The sequence below is a fragment of the Globicephala melas genome, chromosome 12 (assembly GCF_963455315.2).
Source record: "Globicephala melas chromosome 12, mGloMel1.2, whole genome shotgun sequence".
NCBI classification, from domain to species: domain Eukaryota; kingdom Metazoa; phylum Chordata; class Mammalia; order Artiodactyla; family Delphinidae; genus Globicephala; species Globicephala melas.
In genome coordinates, this window is record NC_083325.1 from 68,892,341 (window position 1) to 68,918,612 (window position 26,272).

At 41.1% G+C, this 26,272-nt stretch overlaps 3 protein-coding genes across 5 annotated transcripts in view; 1 reads left to right on the forward strand and 2 right to left on the reverse strand.

Annotated features, from left to right (window-relative positions):
- The window catches only part of SLC4A1AP (solute carrier family 4 member 1 adaptor protein), a 30,324-nt gene extending 29,264 nt beyond the window's left edge, over positions 1-1,060 (reverse strand). Inside the window, exon 1 of the mRNA XM_030858088.3 lies at positions 1-1,060. Within this exon, the coding sequence (XP_030713948.1) occupies positions 1-666 (666 nt within the window). The 5' untranslated portion in view covers positions 667-1,060.
- Positions 936-14,203, forward strand: SUPT7L (SPT7 like, STAGA complex subunit gamma). Of its 3 annotated transcripts, none has more exons than XM_060309260.1 (6): positions 936-1,177; positions 1,969-2,069; positions 2,788-3,406; positions 6,839-7,163; positions 8,074-8,311; positions 9,885-14,203. In XM_060309260.1, exons 3-6 carry the CDS (start codon positions 2,994-2,996, stop codon positions 10,145-10,147), a joined length of 1,239 nt encoding a protein of 412 aa, XP_060165243.1. In that variant the 5' UTR covers positions 936-1,177; positions 1,969-2,069; positions 2,788-2,993; the 3' UTR covers positions 10,148-14,203. The 3 variants fall into 3 exon arrangements, with proteins under 3 accessions (XP_060165243.1, XP_030713965.1, XP_060165244.1); XM_060309261.2 differs by having other exon boundaries at positions 939-1,097; XM_030858105.2 differs by having other exon boundaries at positions 936-2,069.
- GPN1 (GPN-loop GTPase 1) overlaps positions 12,521-26,272 on the reverse strand; it is a 19,521-nt gene continuing 5,769 nt past the window's right edge. The window contains exons 6-14 of the mRNA XM_030858089.2: positions 22,957-23,035; positions 22,656-22,750; positions 21,598-21,643; positions 20,807-20,953; positions 19,998-20,080; positions 18,646-18,685; positions 17,911-18,001; positions 14,722-14,829; positions 12,521-13,205 (exon numbers count right to left, since the gene is read on the reverse strand). Coding sequence (XP_030713949.2) covers positions 13,120-13,205; positions 14,722-14,829; positions 17,911-18,001; positions 18,646-18,685; positions 19,998-20,080; positions 20,807-20,953; positions 21,598-21,643; positions 22,656-22,750; positions 22,957-23,035 — 775 coding nt within the window. The 3' untranslated portion in view covers positions 12,521-13,119. The remainder of the gene's footprint in view (positions 13,206-14,721; positions 14,830-17,910; positions 18,002-18,645; positions 18,686-19,997; positions 20,081-20,806; positions 20,954-21,597; positions 21,644-22,655; positions 22,751-22,956; positions 23,036-26,272) is intronic.

The window sequence follows — 26,272 nt, forward strand, 5'->3', positions numbered from 1 at the left end:
CTGAAAAACAAAGAGCCGGGTGCTGCCTCCAAAGCGAAGAACATGCCCGACGTGGACCCGACAATAGGTGCGGGGGGGGATGCGGGTTTTGTTAAGAAAAGTGCCATGGGTGCTTCCCAAATCGTAGAGGTAGAAGCCAGGCCCGTGGCCGTCGCATTCTGCCTCGGGACCGGACACCCTGTGCTGCAGCACAGCGTGGTAGCGAGACACCGAAGGATGCTCCAGGCACACGTCGCAGCTAGCGAGCCTCCCGAAAAGACAGCAACTCATCCCTTTCAAACTCCGAGTGCCAAGGATGGTGCCGCCCTTCAGTGTTTCTAGGCTGTAGGGGGCCGTGGCGGGGCCGCCCCACGGAGGCTCTCGGTAAGGAGGAGCCCGGGCCGGGCCGCCAGGGGAAGGAGCCGCTGTGGAGGGCCGTGGCTGCTCCTCCGCTGGACCCCTAGTCTCTCCGCTGTCCAGCGGGGCTGGCGGGTCTTCAGGCTCCGCGGAATCGGAGTCCGGCAGCGCCGTGGGCCCTTCCTTCTTTACCTCCTCAGGGTTTGAAGGATTGGTGGCCGGGGCTTTGCCCCGCACCGCCGGGAGCAAGGGCAAGCCTGGCTTCTTGAAGTCGCCATCGAGTTCCTGCGAAGCCAGCGGCTCGGACTGAGAGGGACCAGCAGCCATCATCAAGCGCGTGCAGCGTCGAAATCTGTTCCAGGGAAACCTCACCCCCTCGGTCTCTACATTCCTCTCCACGCCTCCCTCTCCCCAGCCCCCAGCGGCTTCTCTGGCAGCGACGGTAAAGTTGCTCCTTCACGACCTACAGCGTTGTGAAGAAATGAGTATCCTGGGAAGTTATAAGAAGAGGAAAGCAAAAAGGCCGTCGAGGTACTGTCGCAATGGGGACATCTTTAGAGGTTGCAACTGGGTTATAACGACTTCCTGTGGCAGCGCCTGATTGAGAAGAAGCGCTTCCGGCAGTCTTGAATCACTAATCAACACACCAGCTTTCCGGGCCTGACGCGACCCTTGTCTCGGGCCTCTCGGAATCGTACAGCCGCCCAGCCCCGCACCTGCGACGTGGCAGTCCATAGTGGAGCCTCCTTGCCTCGGTCCAGGTCCAGATGTCCCTGTGTCATGGCTGCCCCAGCATTAGGGGACCCCAGGACCCTGTGATTGGCGCCTGCGCCTGCTGACGGTGACGGAGGAGCCCCCCCTAGGGACTTGGGCATTGCTTGTGCTTGGTGTCTGTCCTTCGTGCTCCTTTCGGTGAAGCTAGGGGAGAGGGCGATTTTTGTTGTCACTTGGTTCATTCATTTATTCGTTTGTTCTTTTATTCTTTCCGAAACCAATTAATGAGGCAGCATAGTGTAGTTGTTAAGAGTGCAGGCCCTGGAGCCTGGCCGTGTTGATTTTCCCTCTCAGCCATTTCTGACATTAGGCAAGACAGTAGGCCTCAGCTTCCACATCTGCAAAGTGGGGTAATAATAGTATCTACTTCATAGAGAAGTTGGGAGATTGGAATTAACAGTAAAGGCAAAGCCCGGCATGTAGTAGGCACTCACTGTACTAAGATCACAGTTGTGAGAGCTAGATGGAAGAATAAAATTGAGATAAGTACTAGTTTAAATATCGGGATAAATGCTGTGATGGAGACATGCAAAGTGCTGTGAGAATATGATGAAGGGAGTTGTACTGGGGAGGTGATAGAGGGTGGTGACTTAAGCCATACTTAAGAATGAATACAAGTCTGCCAGGGATGTGGTGGGTGTCAGGGCATTTCTGGCAGAGATCACATCTTTAAGCTGTGAAAATGCATGGCATTCTCAGCCTGAGTAGTCTGATACTGGTAGATCTAAAGTGATCATTTTCTCCAGGAAGTTCCTCCTTTGTGTTTTCTCACTGCACCAGGTCTGTGTCTCTAGAACAGCTCTTACCACACATTTTAATATTGAAATGTCCTTTTTATGTTTTTCTCCCTCACTTCAGGGTAAGGATCTTGCATTAGTCTTTATCTCTTCACATGATACCTGGCATTCGGTAAATGTTTGTTGAATTTGAAGAGACATATGGGCAATGAATCTGGAAGGGTGAGTTGAAGCCAGACTGTAAACGTTGTTGAATGGTAAACCAAAAAAATTTTGACTGACTTTTTTCCAATAGGCAATGAGTTTAAAATATTAATTCTAGCATTACTGTAGAGAGTAGATTAGATATAAGGAGAGACTGAAGGAAGGGATATTTGTTAGGAGACAGCAGATATCTCAGATTCTTCCCTGTATACGTCAAGTTGAATGCATAAGACCGTTTAGGTTAGTGGTTCATAAATTTTTCCACCAGGACCAGTTAAAGGTTCCCATGCCTGGCATTCACAAATTAAGAACCACCTCAGGAATTCCCTGGTGGTCCAATGGTTAGGACTCGGCACTTTCACTGCCCAGGCCTGGGTTCTATCCCTGGTCGAGGGAACTAAGATCCTACAAGCTGCATCAAAAAAAAAAAAAAGAACCACCTTTTCCTATCTTTAACTCTATTCCCTTTTCTCCTACTAATCCAGGACAGATGTGTCAAGATACTCTGAGAAGTATTTGCCTTGCAAATCGTTCAGGACTGGGTATGATGGCAGTTCTCGTGATGAGTTAGTAGGGTGAGATGGAAAATATGGACACTATAGCCCGCGATACTCTTGCAGCTATTAATCTACTGATGACCCAAACTCTACCTTGTGGTTCAGTCCAGTAAGAATTGTCCTAGTGTGTGATTGTGATGACTGGCATCTAACAGTTATATTTCTCTTAATTTCTTCAGGGAGAACATCCTTGGTCCTACAGTGTTGCTGACACTGACATTTTTCTAAGTGGTCTTGAACTGCCTACTTTTTATGTAAATAACTGGCTAGACTTCATATTTTTCACTACAGAAGCCCATAACCTGCAGTTGCTAGAGATTTTAAAACACTGCTTTTCGGATATCATCTATATTTAACTTGAAAGCTCTTCCTTTCTTATTCCAAAATGTTGAGATACTGGGGAGAGATACCAATCTCATCAAGCCAGACCAACAGAAGTTCCTTTGACTTGCTCCCTCGGGAGTTCCGACTGGTAGAAGTCCATGACCCACCCCTGCACCAACCCTCAGCCAACAAGCCCAAGCCCCCCACTATGTTGGATATCCCCTCAGAGCCATGCAGCCTCACCATCCACACCATTCAGCTGATCCAGCACAACCGACGTCTGCGTAACCTCATTGCCACAGCTCAGGCCCAGAACCAGCAACAGACAGAAGGTGTAAAGACCGAAGAGAGTGAGCCTCTTCCGTCCTGCCCTGGGTCACCTCCTCTTCCTGATGACCTCCTTCCTTTAGATTGTAAGAATCCCAGCGCCCCATTCCACATCCGGCACAGTGACCCAGAGAGTGACTTTTATCGGTAAGGCAAGGCTTTGCTATATCTTACTTTTCTCAGAAAATCTTCCCAACAACTGTGTTAAGCAGGTAATCACATTTCCAGGAGGAAACTGAGGATGAGAGTAATTGCCTTGGCCAAAGTTGCTCAGGTAATTAGTGGGAAGTCTAGGACTTGAACCCTGATCTTCCGAATCCAGAGTCTGTTATTTTTTTATTTTCTGATGCAGCAAATATTTATGGAGTGCCTAATATGTGCCAAGCACTTTACTAGGAGTAAGTACTACACTAGTTTGTAAAATAGGCCATGGTCACATAGTCCTCAGAGTCTAGTCCTTCTGTTTCATTAAAAGGTATAATATGGGTTTAGCTCAGTGCCCTTAAAATGAGATTCATGGACTTATTCTCATACTATTAGGAATCTCCAAGTTCTATACAAGAATTTTTAATTGTGTATTTTCATTTTGATAACATACTTTAAGAAATAATAATAGAAAAATGTTCTTGATCCTTGCTACTCAAAATCCGGTCCAAGATCAGCAACATCAACATCACCTGGGAGCTTGTTAGAAATGCAGACCTGCTGAATCAGAATTTTCATTTTAACAAGACCTCCAGAATGTTCATAAGTATATTTCAATTTGAGAAGCCCTGCTCCAGGTCCTCTGAATGACTGCCTTATAACCTAGGGCTACTACTAGGTTTCAGTGTGAAAGTTTGCATTTGGTGCCAAATAATTACTTTTTCCTTTTCATTTTGAACTTTGTCAGACCTATAGAAAAGTTTAAATAATAGTATGACACACACCCAAATACCCTTCACCTGGATTCACCAATTGTTAACATTTTGCCACATTTACTTTCTCTCTCTCACGTATGTGTAAGTGTATATACACACATTTACACACAAATATACAAACATATATACATACATATACACATAAGACCTTTTTTGCCAAATATTTTAAAGTTGCAGACATTGCAATATATCACCCCTAAATTCTTCAGCATCCTTTCACCCCTAAATTCTTCAACTTATCCTAAGAATAAGGAAATTTCCTACACAATCCCAATAACCATTATCACGTCAAAGTAAATGAACACTAATTAAATACTATCATTTAATATGTCTGTATTCAGATTTCTCCAGTTGTCTCCAAAATATCTTTTGTAGGTATGTTTGTTCCCAGTCCTGGACCTAACAAAGATTCACACATTGCATTTGGTTGTTATACCTCTTCAGTGTCTTTTTTTTTTTTTGAGGTATAGTTGATATACAATACTATATTAGTTTTAGGTGTACAACATCATGATTCAATATTTTTATAGATTATACTCCTTTTAAAGTTATTATAAAATATTGGCTATATTCTCTTTGCTGTACAAGATATCCTTGTAGCTTATTTATTTGATACATAGTAGTTTATACCTCTTCATCCCCTTCTCCTATCTTGCCCCGCCCCTCTTCGCTCTCCCCCCCGGTAACCACTAGTTTGTTCTCTATATCTGTGAGTCTATTTCTTTTCTGTTATATTCACTAGTTTGTTTTAGATTCCACATAAAAATGATATCATACAGTATTTGTCTTTCTCTGCCTCTTTAGTGTCTTTTAAGCCAGAATAGCTTCCCCCTTTTATAATACATGATATTAATCTTTTTTAAGAGTTTAGGTCACTTGTAGGCTCTCCCAAATCAGACTGGATTTGCTGATTATTTCCTCAAGATTAGATTCAAATGAAATGTTGGCAAAAATACTACATAAGTAATATTGTATATCACTTAGTGCATCTGCCTATTGATGATAATAGTTGCTACTATTTTAATTGTCCCAAACTAATGAGAAAAGAACAGAAATAGACTTGTTAAGTAAGGCTTGCAGTTGGGCCAGATGAAGGCCAGAAAATGTCATGGTGTATTGTCTAATCAAAGGCTCTGAAGACATTGGAATAGTGAAAAAGGGAGGGAGAACTGTGTCGTTACATGCTTGCCCCGTGTTAGTATAGATGTGCCTAACTTCAACACACTTACTCTGTGGGAATCAGTACCAAGTTTACATTTTGAGAGCAATTTACCTTTAACAAAATAATATTGTCCTTCATATTAAATTGATGCTATTATTTAGAATTTGTACTTTTGTGACAATTTTCTAATTTTAATTGTTAGGAAGATTCTGTGAACATCAGAAGTTTAAACGTAGTTTGTTTTATACATATTTAAGAAATGGCGTACAAAAATAATTTGCATCAGCTATGGGGGTACGGGAAGAATTATGTTCCTTTGAAATGGGTCCACATATTAAGCAAAGCAATACTGATTTAGCTCTGTTTATTAGGCACTTCTGAAGCCTTTAGCTTTTGGTCCAGAGAGACTGGCCATGGGAAACGATGATGCAAACAGTGAATGAAAAGTTATTAGGCAGTTGGTTTTCTTATGTTCCAATTATTATGTGAATTACAGTAGTTGCTACTGAGCAGATAACAGCAGCATGGGTGTGCAGCTCCTCAGGCACTCTGTACAGCAAGCACAGGGTGACGCATGCCAAATATGGACCAGGGAAAAGTAATTTTCTGTACCCTATCTTTTTTTTATCTATTTACTTTGTCAGAGGGAGGCAGAAGATAGGAAATTTCGGGAGAGTGGGTAAATTGTTAGGAGCTCGTTAAAAGTTATTTTTAGGAGACCAGACAGTTTTTTGAGGTTTTTTATTTTGTTTGGGAAAGATTAGGATCTTTGTCATAGTGATTAGGCGCAAAACAGTGTATTATTAAGAACATGGGATCTAAAGGCAGAAGCTCTATCACTTAATAATACCCAAAATCTTTTGGCAAGTCAGCCCCTCTGAACTTCATTTTCTTCACCTGCCGGATAGGAATATGAAGAAATATGGACCCCTACCCACTTCACAGCATAAAACAGGATAAAAATGCTTTGTAAGCTATATATGTTTTAAATTGCTTTTATAAAATTGAGTTCCTTTCCCAGCTTTACAAATGGTCTGTTGTAGTTAAATAAGAATCTCCTAATTGGGACTGTGAATTTCTAGAAGTCCATATATTGCCCAGCATGTGAGGAACCTATGTTCTGGTGAAATAGAGCACCACTGAGCAGTATCTGAGCTATACTCTTAAAATTAATCATATCCTAAAAGTGATCAAAATCCAGCAGTTGCTATAAGGAGAAGGAAACTTCCTTTTCACTAGATACCCTTTTATACTGTTTACTACAGGCATCTATTGCCTGTTCAGACTTTATGTAATTGGAGCAGCTCAGGGATATGACTGTGGGTTGTTGAGACATGCCCTGACAGCAACAAGATGGCACTGGGCTATGTAACCTGCCTAGAATTCCCCTGGAAAGCTGAGCCGGTGGTTTGATTGGGATTGTAAATTTCCTAGGGAGACAGGACAGGTCACCCCTTTGCAAGAGCACTAATAACACTAGCATGTCTCCGCTTTCAGTGGAAAAGGGGAACCTGTGACTGAACTCAGCTGGCACTCCTGCCGGCAGCTCCTCTACCAGGCAGTGGCCACAATCCTAGCCCACGCAGGCTTTGAGTGTGCTAACGAAAGTGTCCTGGAGACCCTAACTGATGTGGCACACGAGTATTGTCTTAAGTTCACCAAGTTGCTGCGCTTTGCTGTGGATCAGGAGGCCCGGCTGGGGCAGACTCCCTTCCCCGACGTGATGGAGCAGGTTTTCCATGAAGTGGGCATTGGCAGCGTGCTCTCCCTCCAGAAGTTCTGGCAGCACCGCATCAAGGACTATCACAGTTACATGCTGCAGGTGAGAGGACCCTGAGGAGAAGTGGGTAAAGATGTGTAATCTAGGGGTGTCCAGCAGGATCCCTAACACTTGCTCTAGGGTGCAGAGTACAGGGTCTTGGAACAGAGTGGACTTACCCTGCTTTCCTCTTCGGCCCTGGCTGTGTTCCACTGGCCTCATCACTGACGTGGCCAGACTCAGGGGTCTCCTTTAGTCAGTGAAATTATAGCATGTGGTTAGCATGCTTTTATTCAACGAATATTTATTGAGTGCCTATTGTGAGTCAGGCACTATGAGATTCAGCAGTTAACAAGTTCCTTGAGCTTGCACTCTTGTTGAGAGGGAAACAAAAACAAGTAAACAAATAATAATCAAAATAATTTCAGATGGCGTTAAGTGCTATGAGAAAGAAACAAAACAGAGTGAGGTGATGCTGCCCAAGGGTGGAGTGTGGTGGGGGAGACACCATTTTTGGTTAGAAACAGAAATATCTGAGCTCTTCAACCCTTGTGGCCTGAGGCATTTTGTTCACTGTTTCGGTTTCCCCAAATCTAAAATATGGTAAGGAATTCTTAACACCCAGTTGTCTTTGCTAAGCGACCCAGATTTCCTACAGTGTTCATCATCCACCTGTGGTACCTATGTCAAATCTTAATTTTTATAGCTAAAAATGTGATCTTTTGTCCCAGTTCTGATATAATAGTCTAAATATTTTTCACCTTTATGTACCTTTTAATTAATGACATACACATTCTCTGCTAAACAGATATTCTTTACATGTCTCTGTCATTTACGAATTTCAAACTCACATTCCTTCCTTTGGCAGTGATGTTTTATGCATATTCATATTCTGTTGGCTTTTCCGTGGATGCCACAAGCTGACTATCCAACTTGCTTTTAACTTGGAAAATTGACTCTTGCTTGCCAACAGATTAGTAAGCAGCTCTCTGAAGAGTACGAAAGGATTGTCAATCCTGAGAAGGCCACAGAGGACACTAAACCTGTAAAGATCAAGGAGGAACCTGTGAGCGACATCACCTTCCCTGTCAGTGAGGAACTGGAGGCTGACCTTGCTTCTGGAGACCAGTCACTGCCCATGGGAGTCCTTGGGGCTCAGAGTGAACGCTTCCCATCTAACCTGGAGGTCGAGGCTTCACCACAGGCTTCAAGTAAGAGAAAACAACTTACCCATTTTGATTCTGGGAGATCTGCCAGTCTCAGTACTTCTTGCGTTTTGGATTCAAACTCTGGAGATGGAAGAACAAAAGTGGGGATGGGCAGGAGAATGGAAAGTCTGAAAACGAATATAGCTTCACTGATCTACAGATACCAACATTCTCTTTGTAATTAAGGAAGAAAGGACTAGCAGAGCTTTACAGACATTCTTCAAAATTATTTCTAGTTAGGATGTAGATGCAATAAGTGATTACCAGAGTTAATTCAGCTGACCCAGCTGGGTGGGCAGATGGCCTCCTGTCCTCTGTATTCTGGTCTTTCCTGCTGCTTGTACTGAATTGATTAAGGCAACTTCCAGATAGATGGAGTAATGTTAATTGCTCAGGGATGTTTGAATAGTTGGGGTTCCTTGCTAAAGTACCCCCCAACAAGTTGGAACTGAAAGGAATTGAAATAGGGCAACCCAGTTACAGGCAGCTGGCCTCTTCTTCCAGATAGACCCTGTGATTACCTTCAGAACCAGATGACTTGATCCCTAAGTCAGTTAGATTGCAAATTAGTCTAGACGCTCAGTTCTTTACAAATATAAATTGTCATGTCATCAATGCACAAATGATGCAAATAGCCAGTCCTTCAGTGTAGACTAAACAGAATTAGGCCACATTTTTTAAAGTTTTGGGCAGAGAGCCTTTCACCATGGAAGACGTAATAACCACAGAACAGTGTTGCTAGAAGACACAGAGGCAGGAGAGCCAAAAAGAAATTGTTGCAGATGTAGGGGTCATGTCTCTTTTCAGCAGTCTGGGAACAGCTGCCAGCATTTCGTACTGGTCATTAACTTTTCATAATGTGAGAGAGGACCAGGGACCCAAACACAAGGCAGGAAAACAAGACAGCCCCATAAAAGGACAGGCCAATGTAACACCTGACTAAGAGCCCATGGTTGTGCCTGCCTTTGAACCATGAATCTTTCCACGAGCATAGTTTTACTTCCCTGGTTTAGGGAAAATGGAGGTGGATGAGCTGGGGTAAAGGAGGGTGAGGAAGTGGAAAAGAAGATATTTAGAGTTGATAACTGTTTGAGCAGAGAATAACCACCATATTCTCCAGCCAAGTAGAGAATCAGAGTGAAAACTGACCTCAAAGGTCATCAGTTGGCCCTGGGTGGTGCATGTCTCCTACTTTGTTTCAGCCTTTTTTTTTTTTTAATAGATTTTTTTAAACAAATTTATTTTTTTTATTTATTTATTTTTGGCTGCGTTGGGTCTTCGTTGCTGTGCACAGGCTTTCTCTAGTTGCGGCGAGCAGGGGGCTACTCTTTGTTGTGGTGTGTGGGCTTCTCGTTGCAGCGGCTTCTCGTTGCAGAGCATGGGCTCTAGAGCACAGGCTCAGTAGTTGTGGCGCACGGGCTCAGTTGCTCCGTGGCATGTGGGATCTTCCCGGACCAGGGCTCAAACCCGTGTCCCCTGCCCTGGCAGGAGGATTCTTAACCACTGTGCCACCAGGGAAGCCCTGTTCCAGCCTTTCTTACTGCTAGTTAGTTCTACATTCTTCTTCCATTCCCAGGTACAGAAGTAAATGCTTCACTTCTTTGGAACTTGGCCCACGTGAAAATGGAGCCGCAAGAGAGTGAAGAAGGCAACGTCTCTGGGCATGGCGTGCTGGGCAGCGATGTGTTCGAGGAGCCCATGTCAGGCATGAGTGAAGCTGGTATCCCCCAGAGCCCTGATGACTCAGACAGCAGCTACGGCTCCCACTCCACTGACAGCCTCATGGGGTCCTCCCCTGTTTTCAACCAGCGCTGTAAAAAGAGGATGAGGAAAATATAAGGCAAAGAGGGAGAGTTTCTCTCCAGACCTACAAGACCCAACAGAAAACCTTGATGTATTCTAATTCGTTTCCATAAACAGTGATTTGACTTTTATTCTTAAACACAGTGGATTTTCCTGATATCAGTGGAACTGGATTTAACCAAATAAGTCTGCTTTTTCCTTTTGCATCCAGTTTTTGTAGTTTTCCACAACAACCAAGCTACCTTTCACAGACATCATGACACTGGGATGGTAATCCAGAGACCAAAGCACTGTCCCTGACATCTACTGTGTGACTAGACAAGTGACTTAGCTTCTCTAGAGCTGTTTCTCTTGCACAACTGAGAAGAATCATACTGCTTTTACCTACCTTGCAGAGATATTATGAAGATGGAGATGTTGTTAAGCCTCAAAGCTGTGCTTGAATAGACTCACAAGTAAATATATGCTGGTATCAGATGTCAATTTTTTTTTAACTTGCTTCATTTTTGGTCGAAGTCCTTGGGAATCCAGTGCTAATACCTAATAGGAAATAGCTAAACATTGCATAGCTTATCTATCAGTAGTCTTGTTTTCAAACTGTTTTTGCTGCCCATGAGGTCGCCTATGAAGTCAGAGTGGTCTGTGGTAAACAGGCTTTTTGCTTTTTCATACAGCCCTCTACTATCTCAGCCACATATTTTCTTCTGCTCTAGACTTTTTCCATGTATTTCCACCATCTTTATTTTTTTATTTCCATTCAGATTTTTTTTATATTTTCACCATGTACACTTTTTGGTTGCTCCTTTCATTTTTCTCCTTTGTGAATGAAGCAAACAGGACCTGTCCAAGGACAGGCTTGTGCCTATTTCATTTGTTGCATCTGCTTGGCCATCAGAGAACAGTCCATTCCTTTGCCAGAATTCCGTCTGCACATTGTGTTTCTACTGGATGGGCAGCCGCCAAAAGGATAACAGTATGCACCTTTCTGCTTTACATCGTGTCTTGAACAACTTTACTGCTGTTACTCATCCATAGCAGTACCTGCCCTGCTTGGCATCTGATAGTCTCAACCAGTATTTATTAAGTAAATGATGTAGCACTGGAATAATCAGGAGTAATTAGCAAATGTGTGCATGTTAAATACTGCTGAAGTTTGGTTTGGGGGTGCAGAATACAAGTCTTGTGAAAGTTAGAGCACTCCTTTAGTGGAGACCAGAAATCAAGGCCCACATCATTGAGTGCCTTAAATATCCAGCACTGAGAATAAATATGAATGCAATAGCAACAAAATGAGGTTATAATTTAAACTGTTACCAGATCATTTATAAGTTTGCTAATTGCACATCCTTGGCACATTTATCTAAACCCTTCCTGTTCCAGGCTTAGCTTTATTTTTGCTTATTTATTGATGAAAGTACACATCAGGTGGTCAGTTTCCATAAATTAGCCACCTAGTATTTAATTCATTCACTTAGCAAACATTTGTTGAGTACCTATTATGTACTGGGTCCTCTGCAAGGGATACACAGATGAGTAAGACTGTCTCTGCCCTTATGGAGCTTATAGCATAGGCCAGACAAGTTCCTCTTTAAGTAAAAAGTATACAAAGGCACTAAGGGAAAAAATCAGGTATGTTCAGAGTTTTGCCGTGCAAATGGTTTCCTCTCAAAGAACAGGTTCAAGTTTTTAGACCAGTGGTTTCCATTAGTTACAGAATACTGAAATTAATACTTCATGTAAAGCGAAACACTTTTATTTATTTTTAGAATGTTAGATTGGAGAATAGGCACCAGATGGTCAAGGTTGGGGTACTCTGATAAAGCAGGTGATAAGCACATTGATATCTGAGATTCACCTGGCCTAGAATTACGTCATAGGCTGTTTGAGTTAGAATATTGTTCTGAACTTAGCATGCATCAGAATCCCCTGGAGGCCTTAGTAAAACGGACTGCTAGGCCCCACACCCCCCCAGTTTCTGATATAGGGCTTGAATGTCCCATTTTTAGTAACTTCCCAGATGATGCTGCTGCTTCTGGTCCAGAGACCACACTTTGAGAACCACTGATCTGGAATACAGGTTAGGCAGGGATAAAATTCCTTAAGAGAAATGTATAATGTTATAAGATACTGTGAAGAATGTGGAGGCAAAGCAAACCCTTACCAGGGCTGTTATATATGGAATGTGCAACTGACCCAAATCTGTGGACTTTGAGTAAATCACTAAGGATACACTGCATTAAGTTAAAGTACAGTACAAACAGGGCCTGGCTTTGTACCTGGTTACTAGGTGTGGTACGTACATGGAACTTTAGTAAACAACATGTGGCTTTAAACCTCTCTTCTGAACTGCAGTGACTATTTGTGATAATTTTCTTATTTGAAATTATGACAGGCAGGCTTACAACAAAGTTAAAATTAAAAACTCTTTATCCAAGTCACCATCTAAAGTAGAATTCTTATTCGTTAACAATGTTTTGCCCACTTTCTTCAATGAACCTGGTGTTCTACAATAAGCTACCCAGTCTGAGGCACATTTCATACCAAGATTGATTGATTGCCAAGGAGACTCCAGTGCCAAGCTCTGGACAAGCTCCTGTTTCCCCCTCTCTTTCTGCTAAAAGGAGGGGAACTCGTGGTGCAGGTTCAAAGGCAAGATGCTGGAGAAGTAGAGGCTACAGATCCAGCCCACTAAGTTCTCTCTCTGTTCTGTCCATCAGCAGCAAAAGTATGTGCGTTCAAATGATAAAACTTGCAGTTTTAGGCTTGAAGGGATATGAGCATCCAAAACCAGAATATCCTTCCTTGCATAAATCCAAGGAAAATGCCAAGGGGAATCAGCATCTACCTGCCAGGTCCAGATGTATTCTATCCCTGGCTTCATCTGAGTCAGGAGATTTCACTAGTAAGAGAAACTGCTATCCTGAACAAAATTGTCCTTTATAGTAGCCCCCAATCAGAGATAAGGATAGTCCCTTCACACAGAGTTCCAAAATTTTGGACTTTAGAAACTATTTGTTGTTTCTCTTCCAGTACTGTGCCATTGATTCTTGCATAAAATTCTGGAATGCTGGCTCTTCACGGCTTTCCTCTGTAACTGCAAGGAAAAAAGAAGGTTAATTCTTTTTAAACTCTCCCATTAGACAGGTGGATTAGAGCTGCTGTCACCCATCCATCAGAAATAGTACCTTTGACCCTTGAACAACACGGGTTTGAACTGCATAGGTCCATGTATACACGAATTTTTTTCAATCGTAAATACTACAGTACCACACGATCCACAGGTGGTGAAATCCACGAATGTGGAACCACAGATACAGAGGGCCAACTATAAGTTAATTATACAGGGATTTTAAACTGTGAGGAGGGTGGGTACCCCTAGTCTCCAAGTTGTTGAAGAGTCAACTATATTTCTAAGACACTGTATGTCCACTTCTCCCAATAAGGAAATATCTCCTAGAAGCAGGCTGTATTTATCATGTTGCCCAAAATGTACAATTTCTTTGACCTGTAAGTGGGGAGAATACCTCCTTCATAAAGTAATTAAAATGAGGTCCCACTCCTACATATTTTTAACTGAGAGAAATGAAAACCTCTGTCCACAAATACCTGTTAATGAATGTTTAGAGCAGCTTTATTCATGACAGCTAAAACCTGGCAACAACCCCAGTGTCAATCAGCTGGTGAATGGATAAACAAAGGTACATCCACATAATAGAACTATTACTCAGGAATAAAAAAGAACATATTACTGACACATGCAGTAACATGGATGGATCACAAAAGCATTACACTGAATGAAAAAAGTCAAATGCAAGTTAAATACTGTGATTCCACTTACACAACATTCTGGAAAAGGCAAAATTATAGGAATAAAAATCAGGTAAGCGGTTGCCAGGAACTGGTGTGGGGGAAGGGACTGAATAAAAGCGAGCCTGAGCGAACTTTTAGGGTGATGGAAGTGTTCTGTTTCTTGATTATAATGGTAATTACAAAACTATATATATGTATTAAAATTCATCAAGCTATACACTTTAATAAAAGGGTGGGATTTATTGTTTGTAACTTATACCTCAATAAATCTTATTAAATGATGCAATTTACATGTTAGTATCCAGCACACTGGAATAAAGAGAGGTTTGCTCTTGGGCACAGCTAGGACCTAAAAGCGTTGTTTCAAGAAACAGATTCTGTCCACAGTCCATAAAACTATGCAAAGTGGAACACTTTTGGGTTTCCAGAGCCATTCTATCTTCAATGCTACAGTCCCTTCTGACTGGTTTAGGTCTGCTGAGGCCTCCTTTTGTATTCTTAAAACAATGATTACAATAAACAATCCTGGATTCCTCAAAATTGAGTTAGGACCTAAAGATGAGAAGACACAAGACTAATAAAAGGCCGTAGTCAAGCTCAATATTAACCATTCAGTAGGAAGGCCAGGAACTTTGAATATATGGAACTCCTTCCTGGTGCTGCATCCTTTAGCATGTCCTCTCTCCCCTGTAACTGGCTTCATGCTCAAGGTCTTCCCTCAGTAGCAGGAAGCTCCCGGGCAAACAATGAAAGAATAAGCAGCTGTTCTGTTCTCATGAGCCACCTCAGCCACCTCTCACCTCTGTGGTCAATATCTTCAGTATCACTGTCTGCTTCCTCATCCTCTTCATCCAAGGTTCCCCGAGTCAGGATCAAGTCAGAAGGGTCCATCACAGGAGGTAAGCTGCCTACATAGAAAACATCTATCACTAGCATGTCATGAACATAGGCCTCCTCAAAAAAGTGATTTTGAATTGATAAGCAAGTATGATTAAAAACTGGCAGGATGAAAGTGATCATGAAAAAATGCACGATCTTATCTCTTCTAAATGTACAGTTAATACCACTTAACATTTCTACACTAGTGTATTTCACAAAGTGCTTTCATGAGGCCAGTAACCCAAGAGGTCTCATTTTCTTTTTTTTTTTTTTTTTTGCGGTACTCGGGCCTCTCACTGTTGTGGCCTCTCCCGTTGCGGAGCACAGGCTCCGGACGCGCAGGCTCAGCGGCCATGGCTCACGGGCCCAGCCGCTCCGCGGCATGTGGGATCTTCCCGGATCGGGGCACGAACCCACGTCCCCTGCATCGGCAGGCAGACCCTCAACCACTGCGCCACCAGGGAAGCCCCCAGAGGTCTCATTTTTAAGTTGAGGAAAATAACTCTCAAGTAGCTTGTCTTCATAGTCATAGTAATGTCATTTATTTGTACTAGCTCTCAGCTTAGAAGAGGCTATGGTTTTTCCTATGAAGGCTAAAGACATTTGAGCAGATCCAGTGTGCTGATAAGTCAAGAGTAAAAGTGTGGAGCGTGGAACTCACTTAACTGGTAAACCCAGCCAGGTTCCAGCACCTAATCCACCAAGTGGCTTTGCTGTTCTCTACTAGACCTATAGCAATAGCTATCATTAACAGAACTTTACTCCTTTAAAGGCCAGTCCACCAATGAGTGTGGGAGGGTGAGTGTGTATATATTTAAATTTGAGCACCAACCTAGGAACCCCTAGAGAATTAATGACAAAACTAACTCAAACAATAAAAAATGTCAGTAAAGTAGCAGAATAAAAAGACTAAAATACAGAAATGAAAAGCCTTCATAAACACAAACATAACCAGTTAGAAGAAAAATCCCATTTTCAACACTAACGAAGATACAATCCTTGGGAAAAATTTAACGAATTTAACAAAACCTACATGAGGAAAACATTCCTGGAAGACATAAAAGTAGACTGGACAAATATAAACACATTCCTTGTTCTTAGACAGGAAGAGCAACATCAAAGAGATGTCAATTAATTAATTAATTAATATAACACAATCCCAATAAAAATATCAAAGAGGTTTTTTAGCGAGCTACATTAAGTTGATACTAAAGGTCATTTGGGAAAACAAACAAGCAAGAATAGTCAGGGAAACACTAAAAAAGAAAACGTTGAGGAGGACTAGCGCTAGCAGATATTAAAACATACTATAAAGCCTCTATATGTAATTAAAGCCACACAGTAAAGGCACACAGTCTAGAGGAATAAAATAGGTAATCCAGAAATACATCCAAGTACATATGAAACTTTAGTATATGATACAGGTAGCATCTCATCACTGGGACAAAGGTAGACTTTTTAATAAATCATGTGGGTACAACTATTTATGAAAAAGGTAACACAGACCTATACCTCACACCATACCCAGGAATAAACCCTAAATGGATCAGGGTTCCAAATGTAGAAAATAAAACCATACAAGTACTACAGTAAAACATGAGTGAATGCCTCTTTAACACAGGTGTGGATAAAGGATTCCCAACTATGACTCAAAACCAGGTGCAATAAAAGATAAATAAATTTGACTACATCAAATTTATACAAAACGAAACAAACTTTTGCATGGCAAAATAACACCATGAACGAAGTCAAAGGGCAACTGACAAACAGGGAGAAAATATCTGCAACATGTATCAGGAAAATGAAGACTATCCCTACCTAGATTAATGCATATTAAAACTAACGGGTAAACATTTGAAAATTAAAAGTACATTTATCTAATCAAAGCATCACCCCACAAAATACTTATTATGAAGGGAAAAATAACTTTATGATGAAAAAACCTGGCAGACACCACTTTAAGTAAGTGATCAAAGACAGCTCATCATCATGTACCTTGTGATATGATACATGGAAAAAACACTTCACATCTGTTAACTTCTGCTAAAAAGGAGCCACCTGAATTGAACCATGAGGAAACATCAGACAAACCCAAATTGAAGAAAATTCTACAAAAATGTAAGTACCATACACTTCAAAAATATCAATGTCATGAAATGCAAAGAAAGACTAAGGAGCCATTCCAGATTAAAGGAAAATAAGAGACGTGACAACTAAATGCAACACAGATCCAGAACCTTCTCCTGCTATAGAGGGCAAATGGCTACGTCTAAATAAGGTCTATACATTAGATAATAGGAACGTGTCAATGTTAATTTCCTAGTTTTTGATAACTACAATGAGGGTATATAAAATAATGCCCTTATTTTTAAGAAAAACTCAAGGGTAAAGGTGCATCATGTCTGCAACTTACTCTTAAACGATTCAGAAAAAAGTTATATGTAATATACAAATATTTTATACGTATACTTATATATTTATATAAAATGTAAAGCCAAACATATATAACAGAAAGAATAAAGTAAATGTGGTAGATGTTAACATTTGGTGAATCTAGCTGAAGGGTATATGGCAATTCTTTGCAATTCATGAAACTCTTCTGTAAATCTAAAATTAGGCCAAAATAAACAGTAAAAGAGGGGGAGGATTAAAAAGTAATTAAAAAAAAAAGTAGACATCAAGTATCTTGCCAAAGTAAACCAAAAACTACCTGAAGAGAAAGAATCATCATATACATATGTATAAAAGTATAAACACAGATAAGATAAATGTGGTATGAGAGACACAGACAGTGGATTCCTCGTTAACACAGATGTTAGATATAGGTATGTCCGTAGGTATATATCTACATCTGTACACTTCAAAAATGTCAATGTCATGAAATACAAAAACAAAGGATCCATTCACGATTAAAGGAGACGAAGAGACAACTAAACACAATGCAGATCTAGGATTTATCTAAATTGACTGAAGAACAGATAGATAGATACACTATACAACATTTACTTTATCCTTTTCTCTTTCTCTCCCTTAAACATAAATACCTACCTACTAAGTGGAGATAAGTGTACCCCGCTCTTAGTTCCTAACACCAGAAGACCCTCCAGTACCTGTGGCAGTCCCGGTGTCCAAGGCTATAGAGCCCATATCTTTCCGAAGTCGTTCCAGTTGTTCTTTCTGCTGCTGGCTCTGTGCACTGGCCTACATACACAGAGGAAAATGTTGTCATATTAAAAAAGGAGGCCCAAGTTAGATGCCAGACTTCTAACTGGAGATGACAAATTATACAAATACTAGAGGCAGATAAGGGATGGCTGATGACAGAAACATTGAGCAGTGTGGGCCCAGATTAGCAGAAGTTCATTCTGGAGGGCTCTGCAGGCTGTATTAGAGGTTTCAGAAATTAGACACAAAATCATCAAAAGAACCCTCAAACAGACACAGCAGGAAGGCTCAGTGATAAGATGTCCAATGTAGCCGATGGGGATAGGACACTTCATCATTTGGGGTAAGAGTTGTGAACTACCCTCTGTTCTTAAACAAAATTCTACAAGTAGCCCTTAAATGGACCTTGGAGTAGGGGTGGAGGTATGGCACAAGAAGGGCTCAGCATATATAAAAGGAAAAATTACTGATTTTTATTACTTCAAGTATAGAGAAGAAAAATAATTAAGGGCCTTTCTGCATCCAGACAGCATACGTACAAATTTACAGGTTTAAATTAACAAGTATCTAAAGGATACATTGAGAACCAAAACAAAAGCATTTATGGCAGAAGGATTAGTACATAGTTTGAGATTGTTTATTCAGTGGCCCTAAAATACACAAATAGCCTCTTTTCTTACCAGCGATTTCTTCAGACGTTCATATTCAGGACGATACTCTCTGGAAAGAGAAACACTTTCTAAATCCCTTTGATTAATAATCTATCCTGTCCCCGCCTCCACATCACTTCTATTTTCCTAGTACTTTGATAATAACAAAAGATCTTATGTCACCATACATCAGATGTAACAAGTCTTAGTCACTGAGATTCTATCCCTAAGGAATTAAAAGCCAAGGTGCCTGCCCCCTCCCTGAAATCAGCAACAAGACAAAAGACTGACTGCTGATCTGGGAAGATCAACTCTGGGGAGACCATGACCAATGAGTTCACCATTCACTTGGATAAACATGAGTAAAAGATGTTTAAATGATGAGTAAAAGAAGCTAGGCCTACTGGGCTCAGGAAGCCCAATACATAATTATGTCGTTTATCTGGGCAACCATGGAAGGATATAGAAAAGAGTCTATCCTGAGGCTTTGATAACACATGCAAAAAAACAAAACAAAACAAACAAAAAAACGAACCTCATCTGATGAATAAAAATCAAAATAATGTTTCTGAAAAACCACAATGTGGCTATTAGGCTCTTGCTAAGTATGAAGCTTGCTAGAAAGCAGCCAATTATCAGGTCTAAGGAAAGTGTATAGGTGCTATGACTCCACTTTGCTTTAGATAAATGGAACTCCAGTATTAACCAAGAAAATAGTTATAACAATCATTTATTAAGAAATATGCTTACTACATGTCAGCAATTGTGTTAGGTGCTTTAGATATATTATCTCAAATAATCCCCACAACGACCTTAACAATAAATGCTATTACCCTTCATCTATAAATGAGGAAAACTTGCTAAGGTTACACACTTATTAATTGGAGGAAAAAGAAATCTAAACCATATCTATCTGACTCCAAAGTCTATGTTCTTCATCAGGGGTCAACCAATGTGGCAAACAGGACAAATCCAGCCCACTGCCTATTTTTATAAATAAAGTTTTATTGGAACACAGCCACGCCATTTGTTTAGGAATTGTCTATAGCTGCTTTTGCACCACAATGAGAGTTGAGGAGTTTCAACAGATAATACAACCCACAAAGCCTAAAATATTTAACACCTGGCTTTTTACAAACAATGTCTGATGACACCTGTTCTTCATCATTCAATACAGTGAAGATTTTATACTCCTATTCTTTTTTAAAAAAAGTTAACAGCTACTTGTTAACCCTAAGTGTGATCAGATCCAGTGCACATCTGCATGGCAAATATAATACAAACACCATGAAAACCAAAATGTTTTGCCTGGCAAAACAGCTATCATATCAGACCTGTGGGTAACTAAGCGTGCCATCACTAGAATGTTCCTTTATCCTCACCTTTCATATTCTTCTGTGGCACTGGCAACTTGCACGAAGAGTTCATCTAAGCCTGTACCCAGAACAGCAGACACTCCCACCACCTGCCAAAAGCATCATTAATACCACTGAGGAAACAACTGTATATTTTTAAATGGCATATATTATTTGGCTCAAATTTCATAAAATCTTCACAGAAGAGGTTTGGCTACTTTAAGAAGTCTCTGGCAAAGAATGAAGCTAAAACAAGACAAAATGGCATACCTACTCAAGAGTGATGGAAATAAGTCTATGGAAAATAGAGAACTGAGAAAGATAATTAGGATCAAACAAGCAGCAGTTCATCTATTCCCTATCAAATCAAACCACAGTCTGTTCTCTATAAAAATTAGTATCTCAATGTCTTCGCTTGGGCAATTAACATACTTGCTGCTACCCACACCCACTTTTGCTTACACAAATCTTACCCATCCTTCAAAGCACACCTATATTAACTATATCCTCAAAAAATCTCTCACTTCAAAAGTGATCTACCCCATCACCACTATCAGGCCCAACTTTTAATCTTTCTTAAGATATCACAATATAAGTTACTACAATATATCATGTTTTAACTCTGCGTTTAGCCTTCTCTCCTAACTAGACCATAAACTCTCTGAGGGTAGGGTCCATATCATATTTATCTTTTAAGTCTCCAGTTTTTAATAAGCCATGCCTTAAAAATTACTTTTCAGAAGGTAATGAACTTCCTTTCCAAAATAGGTTCAAAGCCAGCCCTTTGGGTTATGAGGTTATCTGGAGAGACCAACAGCATAAGCAAGAAAGTTTACCCTGAGGGAGCTGTAAAACTCATCTAACACGAGGCTCATTGAACGAGTCAGGTTACTGACGTATGTAGTCTCTTGATTCAAGGCATCTTGGAAAGCCTCAAAATCCTGCATCCATTCCACTGCAAAGCTGTGATCAATGATGTCAGTCTGTACCAGAGAGAAGTCAACTATCAGCAACCAGGGATGAGGTCAGACATCAAACAACAGCAAAAAAAATTTTTTAATTGATGACAGCAGAGAGCAATAATTCATGTATTTTCTTTCTCTGCTTCCCCCATTTCCTCCTCCACTGCAACAAGTCACAAAGAGCCAAGACTGCTGTGCAGTATAAATAATTAAATGAAGATCTGTATATTCTAGGTTAGAACAGACCTTCACTATCCACTGCCAAGTGACCATGGCCACAGTGGAGGCCAGTACCCTCCAGGCTCTGAAGTCAAGTACATAGTCTCTTGCATCCTAGCCAACAACAGAGAAGTTTTGGTTTTGTTTAACTGCCACTTCCAACAGACTAGCAGTCCCTCCCTCATTTACACAGTCCCAATCCTGAGGGATAACCTATACGCTGTGGACCAGGGGCTACTCTATCTAGCCTAAAAAAACTTTGGAAAAGAATCAGCAATATATATTCATTCGATTTGATTGAATCCATTTCCTAGAAGTGCTCATGACTTTGCTTCAGGTTAGCTTAAATCTGCTCTCCAGCATCTGAAATAATCCTTCTCACCTACCCAAACACAAGGTTCTGATGAAAACGAAACATTCAGTCACAACAGGAAGAATCCACTTACTTTATTCATGACCACAATAAAAGGCAGCTTGGTTTTGTACAAGATGCTGAAAATCAAACATTGAGGCATTATTAGTAAAAGCACTTAAGCACCTGCTTGCCTGTTATCTGATGGAACTGAGTAATAAATAGGGAGATGGGTTCAGACTCTAAATACAGGTATCCATTCTTACACAGCACTCACATATTCTCCCCTCCCAAGCAGGAAACTACCACTACCATCAAGCAAACAACACACATACACACTCTCTCCTTTTCTTAGAGTAATAATGCTTTGGTACTGATCCTGGTTGTGTGTGTGTGTGTGTGTGTGTGTGTGTGTGTGTGTGTGTGTGTGTGTGTGTGTGTGTGTGTGTGTGTGTGTGTGTGTGTGTGTTTCACCAAATTAACTGTCTTTTAAACAATTAATATGAAGACAAAATCATGCTATCAAACATCAGATTTCTATCTAGACTAAGATTTCTAGTGTTTACCAGGAAGGGACATCCCTAGTCATAACAGAAGAGACAAATCGGGGTGATTGTTTTTGCATACCCCCAAAATAAAATTCAGCATTAATAATGGTCCGCCTTGCTCCTAGGTCTAATGCACTAATAAAGCCTAGTGAGGCATGTCCTTCCTCTCCTAATGGCACCACACTTGGGAAAACACGTGCATTTAGAATCATGGATGAATCTTTTTATTCAGTCTCTCCTCATGTTATAATTTCACTCTTCCTATCACAACACAGAAGAAAGGCATTTAGACCAGGGGCTCTATTCTATTCAGAACTGGATTTCATTCAACTTGGGGCAACTGCCAGAAGGTTCATATTCATTCATCACCTATTCTGTAACAAGCAAGGGAGGAAGATGAGAAGTGGCTGATAAGAGAATGCCAACAGTATATGTGCTTCCTTTCCCGCCCTAACCCAGAGCCCCTCCCTAACTCAGAGCCACTAAAGTGAGTGGCAAGCCTGAATGAAAACCTAGGGGTAAGCACTCAGGACTCAAAAATGATGGAAAAGAAGTGGAGACTTCATACCTTGACATAATACTATGCCCAACAATAACGCATTACCTGCAGGCATAGAGCATATTGGACATGAAGGTCACTGGGTTGATACTTCGAGATGTGTCCATTACATAAATGACAATCGTTGGAAACGAGGATGCCTAAAGCCACAAAATAATCAAAGCTTTAGTCAGAGGGTTCTTGACCTGTCCCCAAATTCTTCTCCTACCTTCCGTGGCAAGGAAGAACCACTTTAGGCAGGTGTGCAGAGCTCTATGACTCTATCCCACATAAGATCCCAAGCAATAAGAAGCTTTTCTTGTCTGGCTCTCTACTTACCCTGAGTAACAAGTCCTAGAATACTCACCAGGGCCTCAGTGATGATTGTCCCAGAAGCTGACCAGGTGAATACCTCAATCTGTCCAGGTGTGTCAATCAAGACATACCTGTGTCAAAAAAGACCATTAAAGAAGTTTTCATTTATGCATTCTGAAACATATTCCATCCCACAAAACATTAACATCTGGTTACTCAAGACTGAAATAACCTCTTCACACTGTCAAGTCTCACTTCTTCCCATTGCCCTTAAAGTGCATACCACATTCCCCTGGGTTTTGTTCAATGTCCAGTATTCAGGCTCATTGGCAGGAGCACCAATACATCACTGCTGCAAATGATCACAGAGAAAACTGACAGTTTTAGAAACACACTGCATTAAAAATGAGAGATAAGCAAAACCAGAGTGTAAATCTCTTGGGAAACCATCTGGTTACTTAGGGGTGGGGTTGGAGGAAAATGGAGGGAGGGAGAAAAAGAATAAGAAAGTGATAACTAAAGAAGAGGGTCTCTTATTGAGGGAATGAAACGTTCTAAAATTGATTGTGATGATGGCTGTACAATTCTGTAACTACACTAAAAGCCACAGAATTGTACAATTTAAATGGGTAAATTGTATGGCCTATGAACTATATCTCAATAAAGCTGTTTTTAAAAAAGCAAAGATCCACACATACATGGACAATTAATTGACAACAAAGGAGCCAAGAACATACAACGGAGAAAGGAAAGTCTCTTCAAGAAATGGTGTTGGGAAAAACAGACAGTCACATGCAAGAGAATGAAACCAGACCACTCCATACACAAAAATTAACTCAAAATGGATGAAAGACTTGAATGTAACACCTGAAAACATTAAATAAATTTCTGGAGGAAAACATAAGCAGTAACCTCACTGACATAAGTTTCTGTGGATCTGACTCCAAAGGCAAGGAAATCAAAAGCAATAATAAACAAATGAGACTACATCAAACTAAAAAGCTTCTGCACAGGAAAGGAAAACATCATCAAAACTAAAAGGTGGGAATTCCCTGGCGGTCCAGTGGTTAGGACTCAGCGCGCTCACCACAGTGGCCCAGCTTCAATCCTGGTCGGGGAACTAAGATCCCGCAAGCTGCCGGGCATTGCCCAAAACGAAAAACTAAAAGGCAAGCTACTGAACAGCAGAAATTGCAAATCGTATCTCTGATTAGGGATTGGTATCCAAAATATATAAAGAACACATACAACCCCAAAACAAATAAACAACCCGATTCAAAAATGGGCAGAGGATCCGATTATGTAGACATTTCTCCAAAGACACAGATGGCTAAAAGGCACATGAAAAGATGTTCAACATCACTAATTATTAGGGAAATGCAAATCAAAACCACAATGAAGTATCACCTCACACCTGTTAGAATGGCTCTTACCAAATAGATAACAAGTGCTGAAAAGGATGTACAGAAGAGGAAACCCTCGTAAACTGTTGGTGGGAATATAAACTGGTGCAGCTACTATGAAAAACAGTAGAAAGATTCCTCAAAAAATGAAGGATAGAGCTAACCGTATGATCCAGTGATTCCACTTCCGGGTATTTATCCAAAGAATATAAAAACACTAATTAGAAAAAATATATGCACCCTTATGTTCATTGCATCATTATGTACAATAGCCAAGACATGGAAGCAACCTAAGTGTCCACCAATGGATGAATGGATAAAGAAGATGTGGTATATACACAGTGGAATACTATTCAGCCATAAAAGAAGAATGAAATCTTGCCATTTGCGACAACATGGATGAACAACATGAGGGTATTATGCTAAGTAAAATAAGTCAGAAGGAAAAAGACAACTACCATATGATTTCACTCACATGTGGAATAATCTGGAGGAAGGAAGGAAGGAAGGAAGGGAGGGAGGGAGGGAGGGAGAGAGGAAGGGGAAGGGAAAGGGAAGGGAAAGTGAAGGGAAAAGGAAGGGTAAGGGAAGGAAACCAACCAACCAAAAGCAAGCTCACAGATACAGAGAACAAATCAGTGGTTACCAGAGGAAAAAGGGGTTGTGGGTGGGCAAAAAGGGTGAAGGGGATCGATTGTATGGTGACCGATGGTAACTGGACTTTTGTGGGGTGATCACTTTGCAGTGTACACATGTTAAATTACAATGCGTACCTGAAACTTATTTTTAAAAAAGCAAAAAATTTGAATAGACGTTTCTCCAAATGTATACCAATGGCCAAGAAGTACACTAAAAGATGCTCAACATCTGGACTTCCTGGTGGCGCAGTGGTTAAGAATCCGCCTGCCAATGCAGGGGACACGGGTTCAAGCCCTGGTCTGGGAAGATCCCACATGCTGCGGAGCAACTAAGCCCGTGCACCACAACTACTGAACCTGAGCTCCAGAGCCCGCGAGCCACGACTACTGAGCCTACATGCCACAACTATTGCAGCCCGCATGCCTAGAACCTGTGCTCTGCAACAAAGAGAAGCAACCACAATGAGAAGCCCAAGCACTGCAACTAGAGGAATCCCGTACACAGCAACAAAGACCCAAAGCAGCCAAAAAATAAATAAATTTATTAAAACAAAAACAATTACAAGTAGTGACCAGAATGTACAGAAAATGGAACCCTCCATACATTGCTGGTGAGAATGTAAAATGGTATGTGAAGCCAGCAGGAGCCTGGAGGAATGGGGAATAGAGTGACTGCTAATGAGTATGGGGTTTCTTTTGGAGATGAAAATGTTCTGAAATTAGGTAGTTCTTTTTTTTTTTTTTTTTAAGATTTATTTTTTATTTATTTATTTTTGGCTGCGCCAGCTCTTAACTGCAGCACCGTGGGATCTTCGTTGAGGCATGAGGGATCTTTCGTTGTGGCACGCGGGATTCTCTCTAGCCGTGGCGAACAGGTTTTCTCTTCTCTAGTTGTGGCGCAGGCTCTGTAGTTTGTGGCACATGGGATTCTCTCTAGCCGTCGCAAATGGATTTTCTCTTCTCTAGTTGTGGCGCGGGCTCTGTAGTTTGCGGCATGCGGGCTCTCTAGTTGAGGCTCAAGAGGTCAGTAGTTGTGGCTTGCGAGCTTAGTTGCCCCGTGGCATATGGGATCTTAGTTCCCTGACCAGGGATCGAACCTGCGTCCCCTGCATTGTAAGGCGGATTCTTTACCACTGGACCACCAGGGAAGTCCGTGAAATTAGGTACCTCTGGTCAATGCACAACTTTGTGAATATACTAAAAACCACTAAACTGTATACTTTAAAAGAGTGCACTTTATGGTCTGTGAATTCATATTGCAATAAAGCTATTACTTTAAAAAACTACTCTAGTATGATCCTATTTTTGTAAAAACACCTTATCCATC